The sequence below is a fragment of the Oryzias melastigma genome, linkage group LG4 (genome assembly GCF_002922805.2).
Source record: "Oryzias melastigma strain HK-1 linkage group LG4, ASM292280v2, whole genome shotgun sequence".
Classification (NCBI taxonomy): Eukaryota; Metazoa; Chordata; class Actinopteri; order Beloniformes; family Adrianichthyidae; genus Oryzias; species Oryzias melastigma.
This window is the reverse complement of record NC_050515.1, coordinates 23,311,840-23,324,412: the sequence shown is the minus strand read 5'-3', so window position 1 is coordinate 23,324,412 and position 12,573 is coordinate 23,311,840. Positions and strand designations below refer to the sequence as shown.

At 39.4% G+C, this 12,573-nt stretch overlaps 2 protein-coding genes across 2 annotated transcripts in view; one reads left to right on the top strand and one right to left on the bottom strand.

Moving 5' to 3' along the window:
* Positions 1-5,058, bottom strand: part of si:ch211-1a19.3 — a 15,802-nt gene extending 10,744 nt beyond the window's left edge. The window contains exon 1 of the mRNA XM_024279518.2: positions 3,977-5,058. Within this exon, the coding sequence (XP_024135286.1) occupies positions 3,977-4,306 (330 nt within the window). The 5' untranslated portion in view covers positions 4,307-5,058. The remainder of the gene's footprint in view (positions 1-3,976) is intronic.
* A 5,246-nt stretch (positions 5,059-10,304) lies between these two features.
* sid1 (secreted immunoglobulin domain 1) lies at positions 10,305-11,727 on the top strand. The gene is made up of 2 exons (XM_036211618.1): positions 10,305-10,456; positions 10,798-11,727. The coding sequence occupies exons 1-2, from the start codon at positions 10,414-10,416 to the stop codon at positions 11,166-11,168; spliced, it is 414 nt and encodes a 137-aa protein (XP_036067511.1). The 5' UTR covers positions 10,305-10,413; the 3' UTR covers positions 11,169-11,727.
* Positions 11,728-12,573: the final 846 nt, after the last annotated feature.

The following is a 12,573-nucleotide window of genomic DNA, read 5'->3' as shown; positions in this document are numbered from 1 at the left end:
AAAAGGATTTAAGTGTGTCTTATAGAGCACAAAATGTGGTAATGTTAATATTGAACAGAGCAACAAGACACAAGGTAGTAGTACCGCATTAACAAGAGGTCACTTTAAGACAAAGATTAGACACTGGTTTCAAGATTTGCTGTTCAAGTGCTGTTGAAGAAGCATTGAGGATGTCGAGGATACCGCTCAGCTAAGGAAACTCAGGGCAGATGATGAAAGGCAAATCAAGTTTACTCTTCAAAAATGGAGGGTGTCCTGCACTGCCATCAGCTCCGAACTGGCAGAAACCAGTGTGACCCAGATACACATAATCTACTGTCTACACTCTCACATAAAGGAAAAAAGAACCCAACACTCATCCATTGACTGTGTATGAGAACAAGACAGTGTGTGATGCCACCCAAATAAAATGACCTACTTCCAACTCCAACAATGTGACCAATTCATTGACCATTTTTTATGATACAGACGCCACCATGTTGTAACTAAAAAAAATCATTAGTAAGGAGTGATTGGTCCGAATCGGTCCGAGTCAACATTTCTGTGGCAATCACTCTCATCAGTCAGGAGCAAGTTGACGTCCACACCTCTACCACTTGAAAGCGAGCTACAGAAAATCTATCAAAAGTTTCAAATGTTCGATGAGAGACCCCCTTTGATTGAGACATCTAACTGGCCAGTGTATAACTTCAATAACTTGCACTGCAAAGAAAAAATATTATGAAGAAAATAGGATTATCAAGAACATGCTATAAAAAGGTATCAGAGCAAGGATGATTATTCTGTTTATTTCTCAATAGAAGTATATGGGATTTTGGCTTCTTGGAACCAGGAGGTACTTCCTATTTGGAATGAGAGGGGTCACTCAGTCCAGTTCTAATAGACACAGCGTGCATCCCAAGAAACTGTTTCCCTGTTAGGACGTCAGTACTAAAGTAGTCAATATTTGCATGGTTATTTGGTTATTATAGGGAATCCTCTGAAAACTACACTCAACTAAACTCTGATTTCATGGTGACCTCCCAGGAAAAAACAGTAACCCATGAATGTGGAGGACCAGATCCTTCTCACAAATGACAGCTTCCCTTATTTCCGCCCTTTCAACAAGCGCTATTATTGTTTTATGAGCAATCCCATGAATTTGGTTCTAGTTGAGGGTTAGCTAATGGAGCAACAACAAATCCCTTCAAACCTTCTCCCTCCATTTGAAAGTCAAAGTGTAGAGAATACAGAGAATTCTATGCTAGCTGAAGCACCTATAAGACAATAGTATAATTGTTCAAGTGTCCCAGAACCACATGCCCCTGTCTCCAGCCATATCTCCAACTCCAAAGACCTGAGCTGTCTCAACCAAAACATGTTATACTGTAATTCCAATGCCAGACTGTATTTGATATGATTCATGCCTTTGCTATGATTGCTATTGTTCAGTTCTCAGGGGCAAAAGCTTTGGCCTGCTTGCAGAGGTGTGTCCCAAAACACAAAAGAATGTGTTGAGTCCAGAAATATAGTACAACTGAGCCTTTCAGTTTTATCCATCCATCCATCCAAGTTTGCCTGAGCCAACCCATCTCCACCCAACCCTACTGTTGGGGAAAGTTGGGGTTCACCCCAAACAGATTGTCAGCCTGCCACGGGGTCACACAACATACACCTACATATAGGGGCAATTCTGAAAAAAAAACAACTAACCTATGAAGCATGACTATGAGGGGAATCCAGAGTGCCCAGAGAGAACCCACAAATGCAAGAAGAAAGAAGCAAACTCCACACAGAAAGGCCCCAGTCAGGATTCTAAACACGGCCTTCTCACTGTGAAGCCAGGTGTGAGACCACTAACCAGTGGAACACCATGCAGCCTATTTTCAGTTTTAAGAGAAGATAAAAGGTAGGCAGCAAGACCATTTTAATTGTAACTTGTAAACATGACAACAAATGGATCTGTCACAAACGGGTAGATGACTGGTATCAAACTGTGGGTTAGCTCAATCAGGAAGACAGGAGTCAAGCATTGCTAAAAGTCCAAAAAGCTAAATAAAAGTCAGGCAGGCAAAGGTCAAAACTAAGCATCAGAGTGCAACCAGAGTGGTCAGAGTCCAGGCAAGGGTCGGGGCAGGCGGCAAACAAGCAGAATCAAAGACAAAGCACGATCAGGTGAACAGGAGATCAGGTCAGGATGAAATGCTCAGTATGCAGGCTGAGGTTGCTGGGAGATAAAGTGAGTTGACACTCCGGAGTTTCCTCCTGCCAGTGACCATAGGGGGAGACAGAGCTCTGACTCCTGACAGGATCCATTTGGTCTTGATACTCAAGTATTAGCTGAATTGAATTTAGTTGTTTAGTAGTACATAGACATGAACAAATTTTGAATAAAATTGTTCAGTAGACATAGACAATGGACCAAAGATAGAGACAGTGGACGCAAAATCATATTTTTGGCACAAATGGAACCCCATACAGCCCCGCCACAGCCAGACTTTGCCCTCAGTGACCCCAAGGTAAACTGAGTTTGAGAATCCTGATTTAACTGAACTCCAGACTGAAAGTCTTTAGCTACGTATGCCCTGAATAAGTGGAGCCCATTCATGGATGCTCAAAAAACGCATTCTATGATGCGAGTATAGCCTATGATGTTCACACTGGACAAGCAAGGGGAGCTTCATCTTCTTCCATTTTCTTTCATTTTCATTTTCTTTCATTTTGTTTATTTTTTCTTGATCAGATGATTAGGGGTCACCTGGAGCGTTCTCGTCTGAATATAGAAACTAAACTGGGTCTTCTCGGTTGATTAATGACTTTTGCAAGTTCCCACTCTGACCTTTGAACTGCAAAACTATTTCAGGGCTGGGGTCATTTAGAAACATTATCAAACTAAACTTGAATTCCATTTCTTTTAAAACCAGGGCGATGATCCCCAGTTTTGATGGAGGGGAGGGGGGTGATCCTGTTTTTTTTTAATTTGGACATTCATTTTCTCCATGAGTGTACAGCTTGAGGAGTGGAAAAATGAGGCTGAGGAAAAGGAAAGGAACACTGAGGGGGGAGTGGACGACAAACATTCACTTTTTCCAACCAGGCTCTGTGAGAAAGTGAAGGAGGGAACAACTATTCCGAACAGGAGGGACGATGCAGCAGCAGAGAGGAGGCGAGGGGGGGTAAAGGAAGAGGAGTCCTGCTCTGTTTGTGCCAGAACACAAAAACAGCCTGTATGGTCAGCATGTCTGTCAGTTTTCAGGGTAAAAAGCCTCTCTGCGTGTTTCCTGCTGCTTTAGAGGCTCCGCGGTGTTCAAATATTTGGTTTTTGTCCCAGAAACTTGAGCCGACAGCGTTGACCTCAGTTTAAGGACAGTTCTGAGGCTTGCTGTCATTTCAGTGCTTCAAAAGTTAAAAATGAAAACAAGGTTTTTTTTCACTGTTTATGCAACAGGAAGTTTTTTTTAAATAAACTCCATAAATCTGTTTTCAGATGAAAACGCATTTTTAGGAGTTGGGAGACTTCATCAATGCATTACAGGAAGAAAACAGGTAGAGAAATGTTTTCTTTTCCAATCTGCATCTGATCATCTCTCCGAACTTTTGTAAAGCTGTTGTCCTGTGCTCAGATTTGTCTGTTTTGTTGAGGGAAGGGGGGATCTAAGCATCCTGTGAGGTCCTACAGGCATTCGCCCAATAAGCCTCACCCGGAAACAGAGGATGAGACTAGCGTTCAACACTGACACAAATAGCTGAGCAATCTGAACTCCTAATATTAATGTTTTTGAATGTTTTCAAGTAAAATTTTAACCAAAATTTAGATTTTCAAAGATTTGACACAGAAAACAATTTTTCTCATCATTTTTTTCTCTTTTTGCTGTGTCTACAGATGTGTCTAATAGATGCTGTGTAAATTGCTTATTATTGCTCATTTCTGCTCCCATCAGTGAACAGATTATTACACAAAATCTTTCATTTCTGTCCAAAAACGATGAAAACTCACATTTTCCTGTCGGCTCTCCTCCAGTGTGGCGTTGGTGGTGTTCAGCCTCTCCATCAGGAGTAGGATCTCCCTGTTCTTCTGGTTGTTCTCCTCCCTTGCTTCCATCACTTTCTCCTCCAGGGCCACTTTGTCCTTTTGGAAATTCACCTTTGCCCCCTCCAGTCTCTCTGTGGCGTCCTGCAGTTCAGCACGACACTGAGCCGCGCCCTTCATGTTAGGAGATGTGGCCCACACAACGAGGATGATGATGGCGATGATGGACCAAAGCGTGAGGAGGGCGAGCACCACATTCTTCACCTTGTGCGACTTGGACTTGGACGGTGTTGTCATGATTGCTTGGCCTAAAACCCGAGGCTGGAGGTGGTGAACCTGAGGATGAGGATGTGCAGAGAGTAGCTGCTCTGTGTGAGGCTGAAGTGAGCTGGAGTTTCCCTTCAAGTTGGGCAGGGACGTAAGGAGGGGCTCCTTCGGGGGTGGCTCCTCCTTCAACGTTTGCCTCACCCGTTGACTCTGTTAGTTGTGTGTGTGTGGTGGAGGGGGGGCCTAACAACTGAAGCTTTCTGTTTCTGTTTCCTGACATCTCTCTGGGATGAACTTGGGTGAACTCTCAAACTGAAAAATTCAGGCAGAATCAAAACTTAAAGGAGAGGCAGAAACTGAAAGTATTCAGGTATTCAGCAGCAGCGTTCACTCTTTCCTGACTGGTTGCCTGTTCCTGGCACACAAATGGGGACCACATGCCCTACCCACCACCCACCCTATCTCCCTGAACTGTGATTGGCTCTTTGCGAGTTCAGAGCATCTGCATCTCTGTAAGTGTGTAGCTGCTGCCAGGAGCTGCTTTAACCTGACAAATTTCCCCCAAAATTCACCACACCCCAACTGTGCTGGTGTGAGATAAGCAGACTTGGATTATTGCAGGTGCAGATCACAAACTGAAATAACGTCTAAAGTTTGTTGATGTCTTCTCAAAAATCACTGAAGAGTGGCGATGTGTGGGTTTGAGGAACTTTAAATGAGATGTATCACATTCATACAAACAGATTCCTGCAACTGAGAGCTTATTTAATAAGGAATCAATTCATTATTTATGTAAGCTCAAATATTGCAATGAAGCTTAAAAAAGAAAATAAAAAATCTCTTTCCTTACTTGGAAAAACATAATCTTATCAAGAAAGTTTAGCAAAAGCAAAACCCTTTTAGTTTGAGAAAACATTTCTTAGTGACTAGATTTTTTTCTTAAAACAAGAATTCTTAGTGGGACAAATTTTCTTACCCTTTAGGCAGAATTTTTGCTTATTTAAGGAGAATCTGCCAACTGGGTAATAATGTTTGACCTATTTCTGAGGGCCTGCTTTTGCAATGAACTGCTTGTGGGTGATGGCTGAGCTCCCAACATAAACTTTATTAGTAACTGAGGATAAAAAGAAAAACAAACACAAAAAGGGCAGAAAATGTCATGTGTAAAAAGTGTCAAGATACCAAACAGACAATACCACAGAAGAATAAACTTCAGTCAGTCGAAAAGAAATATTCATGTTAGATTCTGGTGTTTTCTTTATTTTTTTAAAGGGAAATCTGAGATCAAATTCTCTTTTTAATGTCCTCTTTGCATACGGTCTTTTGCTCCTGGAAGCTGCCCAGTTCAACCACAGGGGGACCCCAGACCGATTTGATCCTGCTTGACCCTCCAGACAGAAAAACCCAATCCCAAACCTTTAGTGCTGGGAATGTTACTTCCTTCCACGCATTTTCTGGATCTGCTTAATCCCTTTCGGACATCGCAAAAACTACATTTAGGGGTTCAAAGTAAAATCTGTAGCTCCAATATGTCCAATGATAAATTTAAAAAAAAATCGCACCTCTAAAAAAGTTTAACAAAATCAAAACAGCAAGATTTAAAAAAATCCCCTCAATTGGAGTTCGCATCATTTGGAAATAAGGTAATATATATTTAAAAAAATCTTGAAATCAGATTAAAAATTCCTTCATTTTTTGTGTAAAATTGTACTTTTTAACACAGAATTAGATGGAAAATTGTTTCCTCCTGCAACCTGTCTCTAGTGGTTTTTGGTGGAACTGCAACATTTGATGCTTTCTAGTTTGCATTGAAATTCTGGAATGAATCATCTTTCATACATTCTTTATGCTAAGTTTAAATATCAACACCAAAATTAAAAAATATAGTTGTTTGTACAGATGTTTGTTTGGCTAAGGCTACCTCCACCTCAAGCTATGCAGGCATCCAGCAGCTGACGCATGTATCACAGTGTTCACACTGCACAAGAAGGGAGGGACTTCTTTCTTTTTATTCTATCGCATAAACAGACAGACGCAGAAAACAGACATAGCTCATGTTAGTTCCTTGCAGTGGCGGATATTATCAGGTCAGGATAGTGGACTTGGTTTATCTTTATATTAAAGACAAACTTTGTCAGACTCAGCGTCCACAAGATAAAACAAATCCACATGTCTCTACCAAACTCCCTGATTGGTCAAAGTTCAACCTGGTTTAACTGGTAATGCACACACAATGGCTGAATGATTAGTGCGTAAATCTTGGAAACAGTCAAAAAAACGTGTGTAGCTATGAGAGTTTGAAAGGCCGAAACATGAGTAATGTGTGTCTACATAGAATTTTCACTGGAAGTGGCCGCCTGAATGCGAGTTAGAGGACGTAGCTTTAGACTGAATGGGCTCAAACCAAAATATAAAGATGAAGATTTCTCACTCCTGTTTGCAGCTGTTCTGTATTTCTCAAGAACTCTGGCTGAACTCAAGCTCACAGCTCATCTTGTTCCCTCCTCCTCGGGGTTGAGCTTTCCTAACTGACACACTAAATACGTTTAAAATAAAGAGCTGATGTTGGCGTGTGAGCAGTGAAAAGAAGAACTTTAATTTGAAGGTCATCTCCATCAATTCATGGTTTCATCTCAAATGTTCAACCAGAACTAAAAGGACTGATCAGACCTCTCCTGGTCTCTAGTCCTTACCTCACTCCCTGTTAAAATAAGATTCTATTTAATGGTGATACTGCTGACTTGATGTTTTGTGGCAGACAAACGGTCGACTTACTCAACAAAACTCGATCAGCAGGAAGCAACACTCACACAAGAGCAGATATTTGCCAGTTGTGTTTATGTCCAAACTGAGTTTAAAAATGATGCCCACAACATATTTTCTTGTAGTTTTTTCCTTTTGTCATGTTTGCTTTAAAAGTTTTTGTATCTCTTTAAAGAACTTTATATCTTTTACATTTAAAAAGGTGCTGTAAAAAATAAAAGCTCCACCTGCTGGCAGGTCTACAGACTCACGATTCCTGAACTACAGAGTGAAGACAACATAAGTACAGCTCTGTAACTTAAATTAGGGAATATTTTCTGATCCATACTTTGAGAACTCAATGTTTTTTTTATTTTGAAGAGTAACTGGAATAGATGGTAAGCCTGGAAACCATATCAGAATGGGTCTAAAAAGCTGAGAACAGGTGAGCTGGCACTAAAAACAGGTTAAACAGCTCAGGTGAGACAGACCTGACTGGTTGGAGATGGGAAAAAAACCTAATATTCCTACTTGCTTTGCCATGAGCCGAAGTTATATAAGAAAAACATTATAGTAGTTTGGTGTCGGCTTGTAACAGAGTTATGCAAAATGACCAAACAGCTGTGAAAAAAAGTCAGAAAGAAAAATAAAATCCTTCCTGTTTTCCTGTTTTCTTTATCACTCGTAGGTTGTGTCTGAATTCATTCTCATTACATAGTGCATTATATAGTGCGTCCATCATTTTGTAGAGTTTCTGTGTTCGAATTCCCACCCTAATCCCTAACCACTAAAAAACTACATAGTGCCCTGGATTTTAAAAGTAATCCGGAAACTATGCTCACTACTTTTATTCTTTTTTTTAAAATGCTGAATATGAAGTCATCATTTTCATGAAGTGAAAACCAAATCAACACAAACATTTCACAACATCTAGTTGTGACTCCACTGTGTTCTGATAATAAAAATGTGTATGGTTTATTAATAAAATACATTTAACCAGGTTTTTTCACCTTTAGAGGCCCCGTAACCTTGACTTTGTAGTTAAAGATTCTTTGTTAAATGTTTCAGACAAGAAATCAAATGTGAAACAGTTGCAGACAGACAATTGTGTGAGGTTTCTGACACTTTGGCTAGATTTGTAGCTCTGATCAAATACTGAGTTATGTATAATTAGTTAAAATTCTTGTTTATGAACATTTTAGCCACCATTTCATCTGCAAGGCTGAGTCTTTCCTGCAGCGACTGCATGGCTGGTTTTGGTTGCCTAAAGAATTCATCATGTCAGCTGTGCAAAATATGAGGGAGCAGCTCAGGATTTGTTTGTGCTGACAGTTTACTCAAACCCACAAAAACAAGGCGTGAATCATCCGGCTTCAGTCCATTTTTTTTTTCATTTCAATATTCACTCATTGTTTTAATTCTTGCTTTCTGAAAGCCAATCTCATTGGTTAGAATGTTAATTAAAAAAAGTATAAAAAAAAAACAAAACAAAAAAAAACAAGCAGGTCAGGACAATTGCATTGTCATCCATTCATCAATTCACCGTTTTAACCCGCTTAATACCTTTAGGGTTCATCGAGTTGCTGGAGCCTATCCCAGCCACTATTGGAATCATGTGGGATCTGGTGGTTTGTATTATTTATAATCAGTCTATTTTTTTATGAAGTACAATTAAACTTCCTCCCTGCTAGATGCTTATGGTAGCTGAGGACCAGTCCATCACATGGTATTGGTCCAGGTAGAGTACGGGCTGAATGTAACGAGATACACATCTAGTAATACACATCCGTGGTGCAGTGGTAGGACGGTCAACTCCTGATCAGAAGTGAGCGGGTTCAACTCCCGCCTTGCCCGCCCATGTGTCGAAGTGTCCTTGGCCAAGACACTGAACCCCGAATTGCCTCTGGTGGGAGGTTGGCGCCAGTGTTCGGCAGCGGAGCCACCACCAGTGTGTGAAAGTGTGTGTGAATGGGTGAATGGGTCTGTGACTGTGAAGTGCTTTGGGCCCTCGAAGGAGGGTAGAAAGCGCTAAACAAGTATATGCTATTTACCATTTAAAAAGCAAAAATATGATTGTGGTTGGCTTAGAAGAAAAGATGGGGAATTGGTTTAGAACAGAGGTCCCCAAACTTGTGAGGGCCACATAACTGTTTTCTTCTCTGATGGCGGCCGAGGTTGGTTTGTAGGCTAACAGTGTAACAATAACAGCCTAAACGTAAACATTGATGCTTTTTCAGAATGCCACACATAGCCAAATTTTAAATAATTCATTTCGGTAATCTTGACAGAAAAAATAGCTGAAAACGCTAAAGTTGATAGCTGAAAACGCTGAAGTTGATAGCTGCAAACGCTGAAGCTGGTAGCTGCAAACGCTGAAGCTGGTAGCTGAAAATGCTGAAGTTGATAGCTGCAAACGCTGAAGCTGGTAGCTGAAAATGCTGAAGTTGATAGCTGCAAACGCTGAAGCTGGTAGCTGAAAATGCAGAAGCTGGTAGCTGAAAATGCTGAAGCTGGTAGCTGAAAACGCTAAAGTTGATAGTTGAAAATGCTGAAGTTGATAGCTGCAAACGCAGAAGCTGATAGCTGAAAACGCTGAAGTTGATAGCTAAAAATGAAGTTGATAGCCAGCTATAATATTAGTGAAGTGCCAAAGTAGCTTAAAAAAAAAAAAAGCTAAGTTATTAGCTAAACTTAAAAAAAACTAAAAAAAAGCCTAAATTAGCCAAAACGGCTAGCATGTAGTTGAAATATTAACTAAATGCCAAATTAACCTAAAGAATTGAAAAATGTCTAATTTAGTCAAAACAGTTTGGCCCAAATGTGGAGGAGGGCCGGATCCGGCCCGTGGGCCATAGTTAGGGGACCCCTGGTTTAGAACGAAGGCTTAATTGATGAGTGGCGTGCAGAGTGAGTGATGTAAGAACCCAGCTTACATGGAAGTGAGGCAGATCTTCCTTATTGAAAGAGCGGTAAAGCTTCTCTGTTATGCCCATTTAAAGATGTACATAGACAGCAGGGATGAAAATAATCAGTTAATTTATTTAATTTAAAGGTTTGAATTGAAATAGGAAAATGAAAAGAGATGGAGGAAAATCGAAAAATGAATCATTAAAGCTTTTTTGTCTTTGCACAAAATCTTTTATTGTGAACATTTATTTTATATTAACTTAATATATTTGAAATTTTCTAACACATTTGAATGTTTGAATTATCTCTGTTTTTGTTCAATAGTACATGAATAAAGATGTCACATTTAATTACTGAGTAGAAAACTGATAATAAAAAAAACACCAACGTCTGTCCAGAAGTTTAACTGTTTGTCTGTTTTCATTGAAACGCTTCGCTGCTTCGAGGAACAAAAACAGCAGCAGGTTGGTTTGATCCGTCAGTGGACGATGGAGTCTCTGCACATCTGGGTGATCCTTCTCGCTCTCAGTGGTGAGTCTCTGTTTTATTAAAAAAAAATAATAATTATTGAGGATTTGAAATGATAAATTAAGAAACTGGAATAAGTTATTTTAAAGTATTTAAGATGTTTGAAACAAAGTATTCTGTTTGTAGACAAATTCAACATTTGTTGATACTTATAGTATATCATGAATTTCCTTCAAATCATAAGAATATTCATTTTTAAACACATTTTGGACAAATAAAATGAACTAAAAATATTCTATCCATCTGTATCAATTCACATTTATATTTCCATTTTCCTTAATGTCTCCTTATTCCATTAGATTTTTTTAATTTAGTTGTTGTTTTCTATATTTTATTTCTATTAGGTTTTCAGGAGCCTGTTCTCACCATGCCAACCTCAACCCTTTGGGTCAGAGCCGGTGAAAATGCCACCCTGTATTGCCCCCTGCTGGACGCTCCGCAGCACACCAAGTCCTCCCCCACCGCCTCCATCATCAGCTGGTACAGGACGGCTGCGGGTCAGGGGCCTCAAATGCTGCTGACGGTGGGGCCCTCTAGCACCCCTAACGTGAAGTACGGAGCGGGAGTGCGTCCAGAGAAGGTGTCCGCGGGGGTCAACGGGTCACTGATGCTGAGCGGCTTCCAGCAGAACGACTCTGCTGTTTATTTCTGCGGGATGAGCCATGGAACCAAGCCGGAGAAGAAAGCAAACGCTCGGAGCCACAGAGGACATTAGAGCTCCTGCTCCTCAGTTTCTTTCTTTTTATCTATGACCACACATCTGTCGTAAAATGATTAAAGTTTGCTCTTAAAGTGGATTGGTATTGATGTTTGTTTACTGCAGAGTTACGGCAAAAGTCACACACATGCAGTTTATTATAATAGGACAGCAAGTCTACTATAGTCCATGTACTGTACATTTAATGAAGGAAGTATACTAACTGAATACTCCTTCAGACTCAATTAGAACATTCTAACTTTAATGCATGTATAGACTAAGTCTGGGTCCATTTAGTTTAGTTCCTAACCAACCAAAACTGAATGAGAGCCAAAAAATCTGACCTAGAACTGCAGTTCTTCACTCTTGTTCATTTTGGTTGTTAAGTTTATACTGGTGGATATTGGGAGTAACTGAGGAAGGGAGGGGTGTTAATTTTGAGTAATTGTCTTGTTTTGTGTGTATTTGTTTTTAAAGACTTTGCTTTTTTAATGTCCTTTTTTCTTTATTTTATGTAAAGTGCCTTGTGTTTCAACTGAATGAAAGGCACTATAGAAATGAATAAAGTTTGAGTTTGAGAAAATTACGCTTTATTTATATTTTTGGTTACAATTATCGAATCCTAACAGTGTTATATTTCAATTATTTTAGTTTTGACAGCAGCAAATGCAAGTTCCTTTCAAAATAACAAACATTCTGTGTCAAATAAAATCCTCCTGCTAAAGTAGATTTACTTGCAATTATGTCAGTAGTGGTTAAGTAAAAAAACTAGACTGTAAAAAGAGTTAAGTTTAGCTTATGCAAAATCACTTCTTAAAAAGTTTTACAACTCTAAAAATAAGTAACAGAAATGAACCAGCAAACCATTTTTTTATTGTTTGGATTTTTTTTCAAATCCAAAGAGCCACAATTGAAGGATAAAAGAGCTGAATGAGGCTTCTGAGCCTCAGGCAGACGCCTGGACCAAGCATACTAACAGTACACTTCAACGGACTACTTTTTACTCAGGGAAGTGATTTAAAACATACAAAGAAACAAAAATAAATAAATGTTAAACCCAAGCAAACATTTAAAATCTACAGTTTATTCTTGTCCAACAATACAATCAGCTTTCCTCATGGATATAAACAACCACATTTCTTGTAAATAACTAGAAATATAAATAAAGTGTTTTAAAAAAAAATACAATGTGGCCTTATGGGACCACACCAAACTACAAAGAGGAGTTTTTCTACTCTTTAAATTACACAAAAATACCATGATGTGCCAGTTTTAAAATATTTTCTACCATATTCTGGATATCTTCCATTAAAGCAAACCTCTGAGATCAAGCATAAAAGAAGTTGATGTAAATAAGATGACGGAAAGTATTAATTAAAAAAAGAAAGAAAGAAATCCTCTATGATAAATAGTTTTTTTTGTT

What these genes read in the sequence shown, in the direction of transcription:
- sid1 (XM_036211618.1), top strand. Translation starts at nt 10,414, where the DNA reads ATGGAGTCTCTGCACATCTGGGTGATCCTTCTCGCTCTCAGTG. An exon ending in GATCCTTCTCGCTCTCAGTG is followed by an intron (nt 10,457 to 10,797) that starts GTGAGTCTCTGT and finishes TATTTCTATTAG; the next exon opens with GTTTTCAGGAGCCTGTTCTC.